This window comes from Dipodomys merriami, unplaced genomic scaffold (genome assembly GCF_024711535.1).
Source record: "Dipodomys merriami isolate MVZ:Mamm:240054 unplaced genomic scaffold, mDipMer1.0.p SCAF_4, whole genome shotgun sequence".
Classification (NCBI taxonomy): domain Eukaryota; kingdom Metazoa; phylum Chordata; class Mammalia; order Rodentia; family Heteromyidae; genus Dipodomys; species Dipodomys merriami.
Genome location: NW_027205603.1, coordinates 30499704 through 30521383, shown reverse-complemented (window position 1 = coordinate 30521383; position 21680 = coordinate 30499704). Strand labels below are relative to the sequence as shown.

The 21680-nt window shown below is 41.1% G+C and overlaps 1 protein-coding gene across 2 annotated transcripts in view; it reads right to left on the bottom strand.

The window, feature by feature from the left end:
• Lyn (LYN proto-oncogene, Src family tyrosine kinase) overlaps positions 1–21680 on the bottom strand; it is a 146249-nt gene that overhangs the window by 63010 nt on the left and 61559 nt on the right. Inside the window, exons 2-8 of one of the 2 annotated variants that reach the window (XM_069990751.1) lie at positions 18349–18485; positions 13953–13998; positions 12542–12647; positions 9805–9903; positions 9586–9689; positions 8606–8755; positions 5793–5945 (exon numbers count right to left, since the gene is read on the bottom strand). In XM_069990751.1, coding sequence (XP_069846852.1) covers positions 5793–5945; positions 8606–8755; positions 9586–9689; positions 9805–9903; positions 12542–12647; positions 13953–13998; positions 18349–18480 — 790 coding nt within the window. In that variant the 5' untranslated portion in view covers positions 18481–18485. The remainder of the gene's footprint in view (positions 1–5792; positions 5946–8605; positions 8756–9585; positions 9690–9804; positions 9904–12541; positions 12648–13952; positions 13999–18348; positions 18486–21680) is intronic. The other variant, XM_069990752.1, reaches the window with a different exon arrangement.

Genomic DNA, 21680 nt, shown 5'->3' with positions numbered 1-21680 from the left:
CAGGCCTTGGACACTATCTTTGAGCTTTTTTTTTTTTTGCTCAAGGTTAGGGCTCTACTACTTGAGTCACAGCTGTGCTTCCAGGTTTCAGGTAATTAACTGGAGGTAAGAGCCTTATGGACTTTTCTGCCCAGGCTGACTTTGAACCAGAATCTTCAAATCCTTCTGAGAAGCTAGGATTACAGCTATGAGTCACTGACACCTGACAATAAGTGTATTTTTAAAATCTTGCCAATTGAAATATACATAGTCCACTCAAGTACTTAAATGTGGATGTATCTGAATCAATGTTAAGCCCTACATGCTCTGCATACAGCTCCATTTGTCTTTATCCTGGCGTCACAGAAGAATGTGAAGATGGGGATGGGAAGGTGGCTCAGTGGTAGAGCGCTTGCCTTGCATGCCTAAGGCCCTGGGTTCGACTCTTCAGCACCACATAAGCAAAAATAAAAAAGCCAGAAGTGGTGCTGTGGCTCAAGTGGTAAAGCACTAGCCTTGAGCTGAAGAGCTGAGGGACAGTGCCCAGGCCCAGAGTTCAGGCCCCACGACCAGACACCCCTTCCCCCCCACACCCCCAAAAGAAGAATGTGAAGAGGCTGGAGTGAAATACCAAATCACTCTTTTATGATCAGGCTGCTTTAGGGAGAGTGAGCACCCCCCACCCCTCAGTTAAATGCCCCTACTTTATTTATTTATTTGTTTGTTTGTTTATTTATTTATCTGGTGACAGTCCTGGGGCTTGAACTCAGGGCCTGGCCACTGTCCCTGAGCTTCTTTTTTTGCTCAAGGCTAGCACTCTACCACTTGAGCCACAGCGCCACTTCCAGCTTTTTCTGTTTATGTGGTACTGATGAATTGAATCCAGGGCTTCATGTATGCTAGGCAAGCACTCTACCACTCTAACCACATTCTCAGCCCTCTACATTTTTTTTTTGATGATAAATATGCAATTCCTTCACTAGAGCATATCCATGGCACAGTCTAATGGCATTATGTATAGTTTGGTTTTGGGATTAAAATTGAGAAAAAAAATCTATCAAAACATAGCCTCTAGTGACTAGAGTCAAAAACATAAATACAGTAACAAAAACAGAGGTAAGAAAGCCCAATTGTGGAGAAAACTTTAGGTGTGTAATTGCACTCTTCCTTTCAACATTAGGTGTCTACCCATTTCACAGATGTGGAAACTGAGGCCAAGGAGGTAAAATTCATTTGTAGATCTATATAGGAAGCACTTGAGCCCACAGCTTCTGGATGCCAGGGCAGCCACCCTCTCTCACTGCTTTGAATGACCTCGGTCAATTCCTTATCTAGTTTATCAAGAGGTGATAGTAGTTTCTTAAGAGTGCCACTGAATTAAGTGAGACTGTCCATGAAAATGTACCGGGGGGAGGAGGGGAGTATGTGATGGGGCACACCCTGCGCCCTCCCTCCTCTCTTCTCCAATCAAAGCTATGGTAAGTAAGATAGGTACACTCTAGAGAAAGGGGCATTGGGGTGGACTCTGAGACCCAGAATTCAATCAAATGTAGTTGCCCTCCTGCCAATGCTTGTAATCAAGAGAGAAGGCAGAGCCTGATTCTGTATGAGCCCACTGGGATAAGCAAATGTGTAGGCTTAAAGCAGACATATTTGAGAAGAGAGGACTACAGCTTTATTGAGATGTTGCAGCTTCTAAGAACCCAAGAGAAGTAAACATGAGCAAATAATGCTAAAATCACTCAGGGAAAAGGTCTTTGTTTTGGTAAGAAGGCCTCCCTATGTAGCCTAGACTGGCCTCAAACTCAGATCCTCCAGCCTCAGCCTCCAGAGTGCTTTACCAGCGTATTATACCATGCCCAGCCATGGGGAAAGTTCTGTGTACATAGTCTGCAAGAATATGCCGATCACCCAGGGCTCATGCCTGTAATCCTAGCTACTTGGGAGGCTAAGATTTGAGAACTGTGATTCAGTCAGTCAGGGCAGAAATTGAAGGCTGAGACTCCTATCTCTTCCAGCAAACACTCAAAAGTGTAGCTGTGGCTTAAGTGGTAGAGTGCCAGCCTTGAGCAAGAATGTTGAACAAAGGCACAAGGTCCTGAGCTTAAGCATTAGTATCAGCATACAAAAAACAGTTAAACAGAACCTCAGCAAGAACAGGACCAATTAATGTCATTGTATCCCTGCTCTTGGAGGTACTGAGAACACAGCATCATTTAGGTGGGAAGATTTTATTCACAAAGGCACAAGCTAAGCCAAATCATGGGAAGGATCAGAAAGTTCTGAATTGTAAACAGTCTACAAGACAAATGGCTCCTGTTACATGTGGGTGTGATGGCAGATGGAGATCAAATGCAGCACTTTCCAGATCAAAGAGATTAAGATATCAAGGTGGAGAGATCAAGGTAAAATTATATGATCCTGGCTTTGGGGAGGCAGTCACAAAGACGTTATTTAAGGCATGGGGGAAATTCAAATATGAAGTCCATATTAGATAGCAGAATGGATCCACTGTTAAATTTAGGTGTGTAGGAGCAGTTACCGCACAGGAAAATTATTCTCAAGTGGTACACACACACACACACACACACACACACACACACACACACCATGCATACACACACATGACAAAGCAAATATGCCAAGGTATCAACAATTGTTAAGTCTAGGTAGATAGTAAACATTGTTTTATATAACTTTTGTGGATTTAAAAAAATAAGTAAATTATTTTTAAAACAAGTACAAACACCTGACGGGAGAAAGAGGCAGTGTTTTTTGTTTTTTATATTTGTTTTTTTTTTTAATGAGGAGATAAGAGTTTTGTGGTTCCCCCCAAAATTCACTGTGACCTGACCACATAACCCGTTATTTAGTAAAATCTGAACATACACCAAAGAGAAATGAAAATGTGTTCACACAATGACTTGTATAAGAATATTCATAATTGGGGGCTGGGAAGGTAGCTCAGTGGTAGAATGTTTGCCTCGCATGCATGAGGCCCTGAGTTCAATTCCTCAGCACCACATAAGCAGAAAAAGCTGGAAGTGGTGCTGTGGCTCAAGTGGTAGAGTGCTAGCCTTGAGCTGAAGAGCTCAGGGACAGCACCCAGGCCCAGAGTTCAGGCCCCACGACCAACCAAAAAAAAAAAAAAAAAGAATATTCATAATTGTAAAAGGGAAGCATGCATACTTTGTAAAACTATAAATTGAATTGCCAATTTATGGATTTTGAAGGTTACTAATAGTACATAGATATTTGTATTCTATTGGGGATATGAATTAAGCAACTTTTCTCTAACAAAAAAAGAATATTCATAAAGACATTATCCATAACACCCACAAGGTGAAAGAAACTAAAATGTCTATCAAGAGATAAATGAACACATTGTGGTATATCCATACAATGGAATTTATTACTCAGCCATAATAAAGGATGAAGCTCTAATGTAAGCTACAATGTGGGAGAAACTTGAAAACATTATTCTAGTGAAATAAGTTAACACAAAAGGACAAATTCTATATGCCTTGGCTTATATACTGATACCTGGAGATGAGAAAAATGGCAGACACAGATAGCAGAATGGTGGTCATCAGTTGCCAAGGAGAGGGGAACGTTGGAAGTTGTTGGTTAATGGGTATAGTGTTTCCTTTTGGGGTGATGAGAATACTTTGGAACTAGATAGAGGCGAATGGTTTTTACAATATGTGAATGTATAAATGCCACTGAACAATTTGCTTTAGAATTAATTTTATGCTATTTTTTTAAATAAGAGAAAAATGAGGACAGTGATATGATTAGACAGATATCATGACATCATGTCCAAGAATTTCCTGACAGAAATGGCAGCAACATATATTTCATAAGCACTGGGAGGGCTTAGAAATTTACCTCAGTGGAAGAGCACTTGCCTGGCAAGTACAAGGCCTGGCGTTTGGTCCTCAGCTCTGCCCCAACCCCCCAAAAACATTTAAAAACAAACAAACAAACAAAAACTACTTAATAAGCACTGAGATAAGGTAACCAAAACAAAAATGTGCAATTCTATAACTATCATTTACCTGAATTTGGAAACTTTTGCAAATTGGACTGATAGTACAGTAGAAATCAAATTCCAGGTTGGGTCACTATCTGTTATAGTTAAAAGATATTTCAGCCAGTGAGGTGTCCACGAGAGATAGTACACAGAGCTATGGTCACATGGGTGGGATTTTAAGGGACCTCCTCCCCCCTGGCCACCCCCACCCCCCGCCCCAAGCCTTCTGGCTGTGGCAGTGCGGTCATGTGGTAGCTGCAGGCTTTGAGGCTTGGACTTCTGCATGGCTGGAGTGGGTGAGGTTTTAGAAGCTGATCTCCTTGGAAATCACTCATCCAAAGCGAGCAGAGAAAGTGATTCACCACTGACCATGCCACCTGCCATGCAAACCTCCCCAGAAGCGACTCTGTGTTTAGTAGACCCATACCAAGGAGGTGTGGCTTTAAAACAGTTTCATGTTTTATTCTTATCACAAAAGAGATTCAAATTCACGATAAAAACTTTAGAAAAGAGAGCTAGACACCAGGTGCTGGTGGCTCACTCCTGTAATCTTAGCTACTCAGGAGATTGAGATTTGAGGATCATGCTTCAAAGCCAGCCCAGGCAGAAGAATTCATGAGACTCTTATTTTCAATTAACCAGCTCCCTGTTTAAACACATGTCTAGAAAACCCAGAAGTAGAACTTTGGCTCAAATGGCAGATACCATCCTTGGGTGAAAAAAGGGACAGCACTCAAGACCTAAGTTCAGCCGGGTGCCAGTGGCTCATGCCTGTAATCCTAGTTACTGAAGAGGCTGAGATCTGAGGATCATGGTTCAAACCCAGCCCAAGCAGAAAAGTCCATGAGACTCTTATCTCCAATTAATCACTAGAAAACCAGAAGTGGTGCTGTGGCTCAAGCGGTAGAGCACTCGCCTTGAGCTGAAGAGCACAGGGATAGCACCCAAACCCAGAGTTCAAGTCCCACGACCGACAAAAAAAAAGACCTAAGTTCAAGCCCTAGTACTGGAAAAAATAATAAACAAACTAATAAAATTAAACAATAAAGAGAGAGATGGACAAAAGATGTCCTACAGAAAGCCTCTGCTGCCATCTTGGTGCACTACTTCCCAGCCTGTGAAGGCCTTGGGTAGGAAGGACTCACTAATGATGGAAACATCTTTAGAAACTCTTCTAGTGACCTGAAAATTACAGTAAATGGGGGCTTCCTAAACTAAGTGTAGCTTGAAGCAAAGAGTATTTTTCCCTGTGGTGAAATAAAATTCCCTGCACTTCAGAGTTGCGTCCAGAGATTCTGAGGATGACAGTCAGAACCAAGTGAAAGCAAATAAAATAGGTGAGGCACTGGTGGCTCACACCGTCATCCCAGCTACTGAGGAGATCAAGATCTTGAGGAAGGCAGATTGAGGCCAGCCAGGGAAGAAAAGTCCAAGAGGCTCTATCTACGAATAACTATCCAAAAGCTGAGTTGGAGGCATAGTTCAAGTGGTAGAGCACCAGCCAAATACAAGGCCCTGAGTTCAAACCTTGGTACCACCATAACAAAATAAAACAAAACAAAAAGAGAATAGACAGAATACTCAGGATACATACATTTACCACATTTACAGACATGAAGAGAATTACTGAATCACAAGGAAGAGCAATGGACAGAGGAGAAACCAAAGAAATGCTCTGACACCGTTCAATGTCTGACTCAAAAGCTGAAAGAAACTGGCTCTAGTAGTTCTCTGCCACTGTCCCCTGTGTGGGCCACTGGCCCCAGAGCCACACACTCACCCATCCAGACTTCACCGAACTGTCCCGCGCCGAGCTTTTTCACCAGTTTTATGGACTCCCGGGGGATCTCCCAGGCATCTTTATCCCATGGCTTCTGGGGTTTGGGACTAATACATGCTTTCTCCAGTCTTCTGCACAAGCCATCTGGCTGCTCTAATTGGGAAGGGAAGACAAAGGTTAAGAAATGCAATACATGGGCTGGGAAGGTGGCTCAGTGGTACAGTGCTTGCCTTGCATGCATGAGGCCCTGGGTTCGATTCCTCAGTACCACATAAACAGAAAAAAAAGCCAGAAGTAGTGCTGTGGCTCAAGTGGTAGAGCGCTAGCCTTGAGCTGAAGAGCTGAGGAACAGCGCCCAGACCCAGAGTTCAGGCCCATGACTGGACCCCCCGCCAAAAAAAAAAAAAATGCAATACAATCTGTATCCATGAGTGCCTGGTACCAGGACCCCTCTTGGAGACCAAAAATCCACAGATGCTCAAATGCCTTATGTAAAGTAGTGTCATATTCATATAACCAAGGCAATGCTCTCATACACCAGAACCATCTCTAGATTATCTGTAATACCTAATATAAGTTAAATGTCATGTAAATAGGTGCTACATGAGATGCTGACAAGAAGAAAGCAAAATGTACTCAATACAAATGCACATTGGGGTGTTGGTATTGGGATTTTAACTCAAGCAGGTGCTCTACCACTGAGCCATGCCTCCAAGTCCTTTTAAGAATTGGCTAATTTTACACAATGGAATTCTATGCCTCCATCAGAAAGAATGGCATTGCCCCATTTGTTAGGAAATGGAAAGATTTGGAAACAGTTATATTAAGTGAAGTAAGCCAGGCCCAAAGAAACATAGGTCCCATGGTTTCCCTTATTTGCAATAACTAGTATATGTCTGAGTCAAGCAGAAAAGGTCAGATAAGTTGATGTTAGGGAAATGAACCCTAAGATATGTATTCAAATGTTTTTTTCTTTCATGCGATTGTTTCTAACACATTTAGAAGATTATTTCTTTGTTGCCTTGTATGTCCCTCTCCCACGGTATAACCCCTGCTTTCACTGTATTTGATGTTGTTATAATTTGTGGAGGGGAAGGGAAAAAAGAAATCATTTAACTAGGGATACAGGTGGACCCATTGCAACAATGAGATGTACAAGTTGTTATGTCGAAAAATGAACTTTACAACTTTGTTGTGGGGGGGAAGGATTGGGGGGATGTGGGGGGGAGGATGGGAAGGGATGGGAAGGGGAAACAAAGGAGGAGGCAACAATGCTGGATAAGAAATGTACTTATTGTCTTGCCAATGTAATTGTAACCCCTCTGTACAGTATTTTCACAATAAAAAAAAAACTTAGAAGTGGAACTGTGACTAAAGTGGTAGAATGCCATCTTTGGGCAAAAAATGCCAAGTGAGAAAGCAAGGTTCTGAGTTCAAGCCCCAATAGAGGGGAAAAAATAAAGATCCCACAGGAAAAAAAAAAAGAATTGGCTAATTTTGAGGTTGGATCTTGCTCCCTGTCCAAGCACATGTCTAGATCATGATTCCCCCTTCCCTCTTTGGTTTGTTTGCTTTTCTCTGTAGCTGGGATGACAGGTATGCTCCACTACACCCAGCTTCTTCCATTGAGATGAGGACTTTTTGACTGGGCTAAACTGGAATTGGGATCCTCTCAATCTCAGCCTCCCAGGTAGCTACAATGACAGGTACATGTTACTATGCTCAGATGTTGGTTGAGAGGTGGTGAACTTTTTTTATTTTTTTTGCCTGGGTGGGTCTCAAAGTAGAATCCTCCTGATCTCAGCCTGAAAAATTTTCTAATTTTCTAGTATTATAGTCACGAGCCATGGGTGCCCAGGTAGATGCAATGAAAAATATTTTTGCCTTCTAGTTGGCTGCATTCGTAAATGTTAATACGAAGGGCAAGTATGTATAGTTTGTGTTTTACCAGTATATATAAAGAAGCTTGAAGGCAAGGCATGGTGATGCACACTTGTAATCTGGTATGCTATTCAGCAGGCTGAGATCAGCAGAGCTGGGGCTTAAGACCATCTCAGGATTAAAAAAAAAGTTAGCAAGGTCCCATCTCAACAAGTAAGCTGGATGTGGTGGTGCATATCAATAATCCTAGTCACCTGCAAGGCATAGATGGGAGTATTGCTGGCCCTGGGCAAAAACGAAAAACCCTATTAAAAAATAACTAAAAGCAAAAAGGGTTGGGGGTATGGTTCAAGTGATAGATTTTTAAAAAATGAAAGAGGAAGAAGAAGAGTAGGAGGAGAAGGAGGAGGAAAGCTTGAGGTTTGAATAAGCTATTAATCTTATTTTAAGCTAATCTAATAATGTCCAACCTGCTGCTATGAATCTAAAATGCTCAGGATGGAATATGTTACATAGTCATGACTTTTGAAATTTGAACTTGACCCATCTGACTTTATTTATTATCCCTGCTAACACATAAAAGCAAAAAAACACCACAGCAAATTGACAATAGCTGATAGGTTGCTCCATGAATAGTATGGGTTCAAGTCCCTAAACTATAACATCCAGTAGATAAAGCATGCTAAATAAATGCATTTATCATACAACATTTTTCAATTTATAACAGGTATACTGTTATAAATCTCAACATAAGTCAAGGAACACCTGTTTAACTTAGAATCAGTAGTTCAACTTAGAATCAATTCTAGACTATCACCTATCAACTTTATCTAGATGATGACACATACAAAGTTTTAATACAAAAATAACATTTGGCATCTTGTAACTATAATGGTGAGGTTGATCTTTTCCAGCCTTCAGGATTTACTTACTTTGGTAATGTTTAATCATGTCACTGATACAGGGAAATGTGATTCGTGGAGAGATGTAGTAACCCCCATTATCCAGACTTCTGATTTTGTAGTGCTTAATAACATCACCATGGACAGGGTCGTAGTCTCTGACAGACAGAGAGAAACTTCCTGGGGGAAGAAGTATGGAGAAATTGTACATTTGTATTTTATAAATAATACCTATAACAAATAACATATCAGATAAATTGTGTGATTTTAAGTTAAGTATGTACATAATGTATCATTTTAAAAGTCCTGTAAAAATTCTCCTTGACAAATGGAGTTATTAACAATTGGGTAGCCAACATGCCATTTTCTTTCATAATAGTTTTTTAAAAATTACTCTTAGCTAAAATGAGAAAGTTACTTTGATTTTTTGGGGGTAAAATTTCCAGATTCAGCTGGGTGCTGGTGCTTATGCCTGTAAACCTAGCTATTGAGGAGGCTAAGATCTGAGGACCACAGTTTGAAGCTAGCCCAGACAGGAAGGTCTGTGAGACTCTTACCTCTAATTAAAAGCTAGTAATGAGGTGTGGCTTAAGTGGTAAAGTGCTAGCTAGCCTTGAGCAAAGAAATTCAAGGGCAGCACCCAGGTCTTGAGTTCAAGTCCCAGGAGCAGTATGTGCATGCACTCTTTCTTTCTCTTTCTCTGTCTCTCTTTCTCTGTCTCTGTCTGTCTGTCTGTCTGTCTGTTTCTCTGTCTCTGTCTCTGTCTGTCTCTGTCTCTCTGTCTCTGTCTCTGTCTCTGTCTCTGTCTCTCTCTCTGTCTCTCTCTCTCTCTCTCACACACATACACACACACACACACACACACACACAAATAAGACTTCCTCAGCTGAAGGTATAGTTTAGTGGAGGACACTTGCTGAGCATAGGCAAGACCCAGGGTCAGGTCACAGAACTGCAAAGCTCATCTGTTCCTTAAGAAGAGATTTTAGAGGTCTTAAAGCACTTTCTACCTTTTAATGTTTCACTTTCTCTGATAAGAAAAGCTCCCGCACTGTTCCCTGGTGCTAGAAGTTGTCGTTCTGCATCCTTCCTGGTTATATCCTTGAAAAACCACCTGTGAAGACAGTTTAATGCTTCATTGAGTCTCAGAAAGAAAGTGGTAATTAAGGAAACAAAGAACCCAAAATAGTGAACCAAAACATCCAAGATGGCAACACATAGGCACTCACTCTTCTGTTTCTAAGGTGTTAACTTTGGCCACGTAGTTGCTGGGGATGAAGCCTTCTCTCTTTGTTGATAGGGACTTAGCTTTCCACCACTCTCCATGCCTGGAATAGAAATATACATTAAGTAGTGTTTATATATAAGAGTCAAGATCAGTAAGTCCAATGGTCTTCCGTTATTAGTTCTGAAGGGGAAAGAGTATGGGGTGTATTCCTGAATCCCAGAGTTCAGTGGGAAAATTCACTCCTCTCAATGGTACACAGTGTGTTTTGGGACAGAAGCATAGGCAAATGGCATTCTAACTTTTATCTGGGCTAATGTACCCAGTGCAGCATTAGAAAAACAGTTGGTAAAAATGATTCAATTTGGAACTGGGTACTGGTGGCTTATGCCTGTAATCCTAGCTACTCAGGAGGCTGAAATCTGAGGATCATAGTTCGAAGCTAGCCTGACCAGAAAATCTGCGATACTCTCATCTCTAATTAATCAGCACAAAGGGAGAAGTAGAGGTATGGCTCAAGTGGTTGAGTCTAGCAACCTTGAGCAAAAAAAGTCAAGCAATAGTGCAAGGTGCTGAGTTCAAGCCTCAGTACTGGCACCAAAAAAAGAAAAAAAAAAAGGATTCTCATCTTGCAGAAGTAAAGTATTTGTCATTTGCATCACCAAGATAGACAAGGAATGCTTTAGAATCCTTATAGAAATGGAAGTCAAGGGTATAATGGGTTACCTATGGTTCATGTTTTATAAACATCTTTGTTAAAACATCTAGTTTCTATAGAGATGACGGGATGAATAAATAAAGAATCATAGAAAATGCCAAATCAGGTAATCACACAACAATCCTATGCCAGAGAAGAAACATGGTAGGAGGTCAACTCTCACTTTCCTGGTGTAGACTGAGACTGACAGAACTATCTTATTATCCAGCAGTACCACTCCTGGGCATTTAACCAAAAGATTACAGACCAGGATACAGGAAAACCACCAGCACAACCATGTTCATCTCAGCACTAGTCTCTATAGCCAAGATATGGCATCAGCCCAGTTGCCCCTCAATGCATGAATAGATCAAGAAAATGTGAAGCCAGGTGCTGGTGGCTCACACCTATAATCCTAGCTACTCAAGAGGCTAAGATCTGAGGATCATGGTTCAATGCCAGGCCGGAAAGTCCATGAGGCTCTTATCTCTCATTAATCACCAGAAAACTGAGTGGCACTGTAGCTCAAAGTGGTACAGCACTAAACTTGAGCTGGAGAGCTCAGGAACAGTGTCCAGGCTCAGAGTTCAAGCCCCATGACCAACAAAAAAGAAAAAAAGTGTGGTACAGATACAATGGAATTTTACTTATCCATTTGTAAAGAAATGGAAAGACTTGGGAAAAACTATGTTGAGTGAAAATCAGGCCTAGAGAACAAGAATCCACGTATTCCCTTATATGTGGAAGTTAGATTAATGTACAAACTCAAAAGTAAATATGTTCAGTGGTATGTAAGTATCTGAGAGTATATTAGCTGAAATATCATAGATTCAAGGGAGATCTTAAATAGCACAATTCCTTAGGAAGCCAAAATCAAATTCCAGCAAAATAAAATACCAGAAAGTAGGTACTTGAAAGGGGCAGGGTGGGGTCATGAGGAAAGGGGTAGACAAATGAAGAGAATCACGGGAAAATGCAGACACGAATCCAATATTGTATATCCTACAATAGTAAGAAGAGTGAGCCGGGTGCAGGTGGCTCATGCCTGTAATCCTAGTTAATCAGGAGGCTGAGATCTGAGGATCCCAGTCAAAGCCAGCCCGGAAAGTCCACGACACTTTTATCTCCACTTAAAAACTAGAAAACTGGAAGTGATGCTGTGGCTCAAAGTGGTAGAGTGCTGCCTTGAAGGAAAAAGCTCAGAGACAGTGCTCAGGCCCTGAGTTCAAGCCCCACAACCTATAAAAATAAAAACAAGAATAAAAAAAGAATAAGGGAAGAGATGGGTGAGATTGTTGAAAGAGTGACATTGATCAAGATATATTGTATTCATAAATTGCTTTGTTAAATGACAACTCCTTTGCCCAACTGCTTAAAGGTAATAAAAAAGCAAGAAAACACATAAATAAATAAGCCGGGAACTAGACAGAGGAGGTGGGCAAGGAATGAATGGAACAGATGAGCCTTGAATGAGGCTAAATAGAATGTATCCTTATAAGCCTCAACTGCTCTTTTTTTAAAGGCTCACACACAGAGGGGATCTTTATCTGTCAGGAAAAACAACGTAACTAATGCTATAACTAATGCTACAGTCGACTATGCTAATACCTATGCAGTATTTACATAGACAGCCAGACTCCATAGCTGTGGGCTCCCTCCCCTCAGATTCAACCAGCCACAGGCTGAGTGAGGTATCTAAAATATTTGCAGATGTACTGAACATGTACAGACTTTTTACCCTTATCATTATTCACTAATTGATACAAGAACTACTCACATAACATTTGCACTGCTTCTTATGGTGATATAGTCCTCGCTCAGGGAAAATTCTAGAGTGCTCACAGTCAGATGGGAAAGAGAAATTTGTTTTGGCATTATTCCTTCTATTGCCTGACCTTCCTGGCAAGCAGAGGTGCTGGGAGCCCAGGTCGACCGCCGGAAGTGGGTCTGCAATCTCTATGGCCTGTTTTGCCCAGGCTGGCTTTGAACTGGGATCCTCAGATCTCATAGCAGCTGCTATGGCAGGGTGTCTGGGCATACTTACTCCTCCAGGACTTTCATCTTCTCCCCTTTCTTGAATGACAAGTCATCTGGGTGGATACCATCATAAGGGTACAAGGCCACCACAATATCACCTTGCTCCTCTGGATCTACAAATGAGGACACAGGCAAAATACCTTTATGAATCCTTTTGAGCCTGTGGCTCATGCCTGTAAGCCTCGCTATTTGAAAGGCTGAGATCTAAGGATTACAGATTGAAGGAAAGTCCATGAGACTCATATCCCAATTCACAACCAAAAAGCCAGAAGTTGAGTTGTGACTTAAATGGAAGAGTGTTACCCTTGAGCAACAAAAAGCTCAGGGACGGTAAGTACCCAGGGCCCGATCTCAAGTCCCAGGACTGGCACCAAATAAAAAAAAAAAGAAACATAAATAAGACTCTATTGTCAGAAACATTTTGACAAATCCTCATGGGCACAAAGGATGTGAGTGAGCTGAGGACAGCGGCTTCTGGACTGAGGTCATGAGCATACTTCTTAGCACAGGCTCCAGGCCTACAAAGCAACATTATGTATGGCATACAGCATTCGTTATAACAAACCATATTAACCCTCAAGTATGAGTCTAACCCTGTGTTTGAAAAATGGCGCTTCCATGTACATATAGCACAATCACAATATGAAAAGGTGAAAGAGTCTAAGTTTCCATGAATACATTTATGAATGAACCAAATATAGCATATACATAAAAGGGATTTACTCAGCACTAAAAATGTGCTACATTTTAGGTGAACTTTGAGGATACTATGGTAAGGTAATGAAGCCAGGAACATAGGGACAAACACTGTGTATTTCCATTCACAATAGGTACCTTAAAGAACCAAACTGATGGAGAGAGAAAGTATACTAATGGCTGCCAGGAACAAATGGGAATGGAGAATAAGAAGTTGGTGTTTAATGAGTGCAGAGTTTCAGATTAGGAGAATGAAAATATTGGCAGATGGGTGATGGTAGTGGCTGCAAGACAATGTGAGTATGTTTCATGCACTAGACTCTACACTTAAAAAGTAAAGTGAGGCAGTGCCAGGGACTCATGCCTGTAATCCTAGCTACTCAGAAGACTGAGATCCAGAGGATTTGGGTTAGAAGTCAGCCCAGAAAGAAAACTCCAAGATAACTCCATTTCCAACCCGCAAAAGGCTGGGCTGGAGGCATGGCTCAAGTAGTCGAGTGTTAGCTATGAGAAAGAAAGCTAAGTGAGCACAAGACTCTGAGTATAAATCCCAGTACTCCCAATAAAATACAATAAACTTAAAAATAGTTAAAATGATAAATAGTATATTATGTATTTTTTCCACAAGAAAAAAAAAGGAAAGCCAACATATAGAACAACTACTTCATGGAGGCCTTTACAGTTAAGAAAAGATACAAACTATGTTGCTCAAGGAAACATACCTTTTGTTTGAAACCTCTGTCCTGGTAAAAGCTGAGAGTCTGGAACCTATAAGAGAGTATTTGTTAGGAAGAAATTGTGCTTATTTTTTTTCTACTCACTTTCACTTGTGTATCATTTTGGCTAACAGAAGCAAGTAAGGTTTGGATTTGCTCTTTTATTAAGCTGGAAAGAACAGAAGACAGAGAAAATCTAGTAGAATGACATCATCACTAGGGCAAGGTGAGTGAGAGGCATTTTTTACCTGGAAGGGCAGGAAGTGAACAGGGTTCTGAAAGTTGGGAACTAGCAACCTACCCCATTGTAATACTCTCTTGTTTACGGTAACAGAACCCTAATATTACTTGGAGTGGCAATTTGCCTAACTCCGTGAATGCTTCTGAATGTTATTGCTGAACATCCCAAACTCTGTGCAGATGAGAGAGAGTGTCCATAAGCTCCCAGTCTGTGTGGGGCTTGGAGGCAGCTCACTCTTCTCCCTGCCTCCTTACTGCCTAGAAATAAATGAAAGCTGTAGTCCCAGTAGCCATGGAAACCAAACACCAAGGACAGCAGGGAAGATACGGAGGAAGGCAGGGCCCTGGTGACTCAGGATCTATCACTCATCTCCATGTTTTCTGGACTTGGTCAGAATTGACGCTAGCAGCTGAAGGCAAGTCCAAACGGATTCAGGCTTCTTGGCTGGCCCTGAATCCATGGTGGAGACAGATGGCATTCCCTGTTAGGATAGCTTGGCAGAGAATTATTGGACGTGGCCTACTGACCCAAAGGGCCACCTCAATATCTTCTAAACCAACCATTTTTTCCCTCATGATGTCATGGTGAGGCTGTGTAAAACGCTTTTCTATAGAAGGGGCGGTTGAGGCAGATCATGTGCAACTTTTCTGTTTCTCTTTGATTAAAGTGATTTCAATAAATAGCACCAAAATAGTTTTACTGAAATTTAAATTTCAGATGAAAGTCAACAGAAGTCTCTAAATGAATGAGAAAGGACAAGTACTACTCGGGAAGCGGTCAGAATATTTATGGGTCTATACTAACTTTCAAGACTTACTTCAACAGCCAGTACTGTGGGCTCACACCTGTAATCCCAACTACACTGGAAGTGGAGATTAAGACAATCATGGTTGAGGCCAGCTTAAGCAAAAATGTTAGCAAGAGCTTATCTCACAAAATAGGCTGTGTAGGGTGGTATATGTCTGCAATGGCCATCTGAGGCTGCCTCTGGGCAAAAGTAAGAAACTATCTAAAAACCAATAACTGAACCAAATGGACTGAGGGAGTAAGTCAAGTGTTAGAGCACCTGCCTCGCAAGGAATAGGCCTTGAGCTCAAATGTACCACCAAATAAAAAGAGAAACTTATTTCAAAAAGTTTTATGCTAAAGGAAACACAAACACAAAACAATTTTATGCTGATGTGTTTAGTCATTTACTTCTGTCCAATTAGGAAACATTTAAAGTGATTCCAAGGAACTAATTACATGAGAAATTAATCCAGCACTTCTGAAAGCAGCAAGTTAATCTGAAAATATCAGAGAATCATTTGCAAACATTTTAATGTACTTTCTTTTGGATACTGGCTCTCACTAGGTTTCTCAGGCTGGTCTTAAATTCATAGACTCAGGTGATCCTCCAGCCTCAGGCTCCAGAGCAGGTGGGATAATAGGCTCTTGACACCACACCCAGCCCAGTTTACCACATAGTTTATATATGCAAAACATATACACATAACACTCAGACTATCATTCTAGATCTTTCCTTAGAATAGTTCTGGCTCAAGTTTGCATTAAAATTCACCTCCCCTTCTCAGACTCATGCATTTTGGCACATCCGGCAGGGAACAAGAGAGCTATATATGGCCATGGCATGAAGCCAAACTAACCAGCTCCTGGGGTGAGGGCATCTGTGATTACAGAAGACATGAACTAGAATGCTAAGGGGTACATGAGGAATCGAAAGATACCCAGCATGCTTACTACTTCTGCTTCCCCTCTTGATTTTCAATCTTCTGTAACTCTGAGCACGAGGAGAAAATGGTGTGTAACTCTATACCAATCTCCTTTGCTCTTCTGAATAAAGGACTACTTCATTCAACATTTAAAAAACAAAAACAAAATAAACAAGAATAAAAACCTTAGGTTTTAAGGTATATAAAATCTAGCATTTGGTATAAGACACAAATGGATCTTTTTATATGAGAACTTGGAAGTCTACAAGAACTATTTGTAACTCCAGTGCCTCTTATTTCACTTTCTGTTAATCATGCTTAAATAATATGCAGGTCTATATCTACATGTTACCACAAAATTCTTTTAAAATTCTTTTTGCATGTGTGATGTACTTGTACTAGAGTTTGAGCTCAGGACTTGAAGTTCTTGCTTAGCTTTTTCTGCTTAAAAGGCAGAACTCTACAACTTGAGGCACATCTCTACTTTGACTTTTTTGTTGGTTAATTCACAATAAAAGTCTCCTGATTTGTCTGTCTAAACTGGCTTTGAACCTTGATCCCCAGATATTTGCCTCTTGAGTAGCTAAGATTACAGACATGAGCCACTGGCATCTGGCTAAATTTTCCTTTCATATGTATTTAAATTGTTAAATTTTATTGTTAAATCTAAATTGTTAAAATGACTGATGAGCTTACTTTATTTCCTCCATGCAAATATATACATTTCAAGGCTCATTTATCAATCCAAAAACATTACAGACATAACTGAATACACGATGCATCATTCTTCACTCAATTTCTCTTGAAATCTGACTTATCAGAGTCCCTACAATGACATAGATTCTGACCTGTGACAGATAAATTCTACCTAAAGGGAAATGGGAAATATGGAAGAGAACTAGGAGAAAAGCTAATTAGAATAGATTCCTAAATTTCCAAGGCCTTTAAAAACTTGTCAGACTAGTGCCGGTGGCTCAAGCCTGTAATCCTAGCTACTCAGGAGGCTGAGATCAAGGATCGAGGTTCAAAGCCAGCCCAGGCAGGAAAATCGTGAAACTCTTATCTCCAATAAAGCACCAGAAAACCGGTAGTGGCACTGTAGCTCAAGTAGTAGAGCACTAACCTTGAGCTGAAGAGCTGAGGGACAGCGCTCAGGCCCAGAGTTCAAGCCCCATGACCGACAAAAAACAAAAAATACAAAAAAAGACCTTGTCAGACTAGGGCTGGGAAGGTGACTCAGTGGTAGAGTGCTTGCCTCACATGCATGAGGCCCTGGGTTCGATTCCTCACCACCACATAATCAGAAAAAGCCAGAAGTGGCACCATGCATGGCTCAAGTGGTAGAGTGCTAGCCTTGAGCTGAAGAGCTGAGTCACAGTGCCCAGACCCAGAGTTCAGACCCCACAACCGACAAAAATTAAACAAACAAACAAAAAACTTGTCAAACTAGATAAGCCATGAAAATTCTTAGTAAAGACATTTAGGCTAACATAGAATAGGCTGTTTGCTTCCTAAATGCAAAGAGATTCCATGAAAACCAGGCTACAGTATGATAAACAGATATGCAGAAAGAAGAGACACAAAGGATAGGTGACCTGAAATAAAGTGGACTTAGGGCTGTCATTATCCAAAGCTCTGAGTTCCTGCTTCCCCTAACATGTGATGCTAATTCTTTCTAGGGTAAGCATTTGCAAAATGCATTGGAGAGCACATCACTCATACAAAGATTTCTAGGCTAGGTAGCTGTTGAAACTTTTCAAGGTCCAATTCCATGTGCTTCTTCTCAATCTTTTAATTCATTATACTAATCAGTTATCTGTACTATTTTTCAGTTGGCTGAAGAAATGTCAGGAGAGAGTAAAAGTATGATATCCAAAAAGATATAATAGCACAATTTTAGCTTCTCATGTGTTTGTTTGTCTTGTTTTTTCTTTATTTTCTGTCAGTCATGGGGCTTAAACTCTGGGCTTGGGCACTGTCCCTGAGCTCTTCAGCTCAAGGCTAGCGCTCTACCACTTGAGCCACAGTACCACTTCCTTAGCATCTCATTTGAATCCAGAATTCCCTTTTGCTTCCAGACCTTGGTGTTGATCTCCTTACTTACCCCAAGTCACACAACCTATAAATATATATATATATATATATATACATATATATATATTTATATACATATATATGTTGGGATCTATATACCAATAATAAAAAGATGGCTTTCTTAACACATAAAATGTAACTGAAGACCTGCTTATCATACTGTAATGAAATTGGCTATCCACTTATGTTTATACATTCTTGTAAGGACAAAGTTAAAAAGCATACCAAAAATTATTCAAGGCCCAAGTAATCAATGTTTTTTTTTTTTGCATGCATGTATTACAGATTAGGATTCAAATTATGCAGCCATGCTCTGATCCTGTGGTGACAATTCTCCCTGAGACTATCTACTTACTGGCCTTTGCTGTTTATTGGACGTTGGATCTCTCACATAAATAGTTCGGTCAGTATTACGTACTGGTTGAGTCTTCAAATCTACTCCATCGTCATTCAGATTGTCTTTCCTTTTTGATTTTATACATCCCATATTTCCTGTTGAAATAGAAAGCAATAACATTGTTTTACCATTCCAGAAACTGGCTTTAGGACATTAGGACATTTAGGACATTCTTCATTAAAGATTAAGGAACTTTTTTTTTATTTATCATCCATAGATTAATACATTCAAATACAGAAAATGTTCACAAATAGAATTGGTTGGTCATTTATTTGTTTATTCATTCATCCATCTATTCAAAAGTGTTGAGCATCAATTTTCTGTCACTTAATTCCTAGTCTAAATGTGCTTATATTCTTATGGCAAAGATGAGAGAATTAAATTACAGCACAGTGTGGCAAGTGGATGACAGAAGAAACCTGAGATCATCTAAGATAGACTCTCTAACTCAGGCAAGAGGAAAAGGAGTTAGTCAAGGAAGCTTCCTGAAGGAAATACTCTGAGTTGAGTTGGGAGAGATTTCAGCAGGTGGCAAAATCAGCAGAGGGATTCCAGGAAGAAGGAACTAGACATGCCGCCACAGTGATATCAAGATTTTGTGGCCCTACAGAAAGCTGCTTCAACACCATTAAACCCTTGCATCAAGAAATGAGAGGGATGAGTAAAAATGTTAAAAGAGGTGATGTTAATCAAAATGCATTGTATTTTTAAGGATGGCAACTGTTTTGTACAACCACTCAAAGATTTTATATACATATATACATTTTATATACATATATATGTATATAAAATGAAATATCATATAAAATAACATATGTATATAAAGAATAGGAGGGGCTTCAGTGGTAGAGTGCTTGCCTAGCAATATAAGGCTCTGACTTCAAACACCAGTACCACTACCACAGAGAAGGAGGAGGAGGAGGAGGAGGAGGAAGAGGAGGAACAGGAGGAGAAAGAAAAAGAAGTGGCTAATAGGATGGCTAGAAACTACAACTGGAGAAGACACAAGTTGGGTGCAATACAATACAAGTGACAGATCGTATCTGCAGTGTAAGGTAAAGGGAAGGGGCTTTGTGGCTTCATGGAAAGGTATGGTTAAGAGCTGAGCTGGGGTGGGGACAGGGGGATTCCCGGACATGGCCTAACTGAATGGCCTGGGACCTATGAAAATATGATGCTGGCCTTCTAGAAATGAGGAAATGAAAAGAGACACAGATGTGGGAGAAAATATGTTTTTAATAAAATCCAGATAATTAAATACTTTAGGCCTCCCAGGAAGATATTTGAGCTAGGAAACCGGGAGAAGTGGTAGAACCCAGCCACAAGCTGGGACTGCAGACAGCACTGAGAGGCAGAGCCCTTGTGGGTGGAGCCTTTATTGACTAGTTGACACCACTCTGCAGCTAAATGGTAAACTCTTCCATTTCTTCATCCAGTTCATTATGAAATGCACAGAGCACTCTGAAGACTAAACAGATACTGAAAATTTGTATTGTTACACTCCTCCTAAGGTACGACCTCACAGTTGAACTTATAGTTGAAAAACAAAACAAAAATCTGTACTGATCCCTATTAGAAGGTCTTCTAGGAAATTCTTGGGGGTTCCATGAAGACATGGTACATTCCATGTAATCTGTGTAAGTCTAGAGCCCTGACAAATTTGAGGCACAGTTCTAGAACTTTAGAGGACAGAAAGATGACTTTCAGTTTGGGAGAGAAGTGTCATGAATCAGGCCGTACCTCATGGGGGAAGAGTGGTGTTTTCAAAGGAACCCCCAGGACTTTGTCTTCCTGTCTAGCTCCTACTCATCCAGCTTTGCACACAGTCTTACACTCCTACAGATTTCCAGTGGGTCTTGTGGACTTGTTTATCATTTCACTAGCTTAGGAACCAGCTTCTAAAGGACAGCCACACCTCTTTCTGAAACCAGTGAGCTCTAGTTCCCAAAATAAAGGGGAAGCAAGTACTTCTTTCATTCAAAACAGCACATCTCCCCTGCCCTGCCCCCAACTGAAGTTTCTCAAGTCGAGATGAATTTTTAAATAAGGGCCTCTCCACAATCTGTGACTAACTGCTCAGTCTCAAAATGGTGCTTATGAAATTAAGATAAATATGGTAAGAGGAAAGCCCTGTGAGCTGAGACTCCTGAGCACAGGGTGAGCTCCTGGGAGAGGAGTCCTGGGTGGGTCTCCCTAACCCTGAAGCCTGGTGGCTCATGCCTATCATCCTCTAGCTACTCACCAGACTGAGATCTGAGAAACACGGTTCAAAGCCAATTACCTCCAATTCACCAGCAAAAAAGCTGGAAGAGGAGGTGATCTGGCCCTTCAGAATTTGACCGAATCCTTTCCCACCCAGCACAGATGGAAGCCCAAGTTAACCAGGTCACCACCTAACCCCATGAACAAAGGGAGCCCCTCCCCCATCATCAATCCCCTTCCTGGTGCCCCTCCTACTCCTGGGGTAGAACCAGGGCCTCCATCTTGCTAGGCAAATGTTCTGCCACTGAGCTACACCCAGTCCTTTAGCCTCTTGTAATATGGAACATTTGTTGTTAAGAGTAAATTAGACTTTGCCAGAAAACCATGCAGACATCCAGGTACAAAGAACCAAGAAAAGGTTTATTGCCAGTAAGGGGACTGGCAAGACCCTTTCTCACAAAAGAGAAGTACAAGCTATTGTCTGAGGTGATCTATATAACCTAGGAGGTTTAGGAGGGGCTAGGAGGCAGAGACCCTGGTGTGGATATGAGGACCAGGGTTTTAATCATGGTGGACTAGGGTTTATGGCTGCTGCCCAAGTAGTAGATAAGGAGTCTTGCAGCAGCCCAGACCTGAAGGTCACTCTAAGGGGATCTTGCTGCCTTATATAGTGGTAGCTGCCCCAGAGGAGTGCCATCTCAAGGCAAAGAGGGGTTAGAGGCTGATTATTTACTGCCTTTACTAAATGGGCCTAGTGTTGCCTAGGAAAGGAGCATGCTAAGCTGTGGGAAAGAGTTCACTGGACTAACATTTGTGTCCCTCTCTCCTCTAGTGGAAGCACCCAGACTAGTCATCTTCAGAATATGGCACATTCTGGATGAGCAAATTCTGTCTGAATTCACTCCTCTCTTCTGTATTTCCTATAGACTGGAACTCTCCACACATTGACTCAACACAGCCTGAGGTCAGATTCATTCACCCCTCTCCTTCCTTTTCCTCCCACACCTTTCAGTAACAGGAATCCTGCTGAGCCTGCTGCCAGCCTAGTGCCCACAGCCCCAGCTACTGATCATTATTTCTTTTAGTAA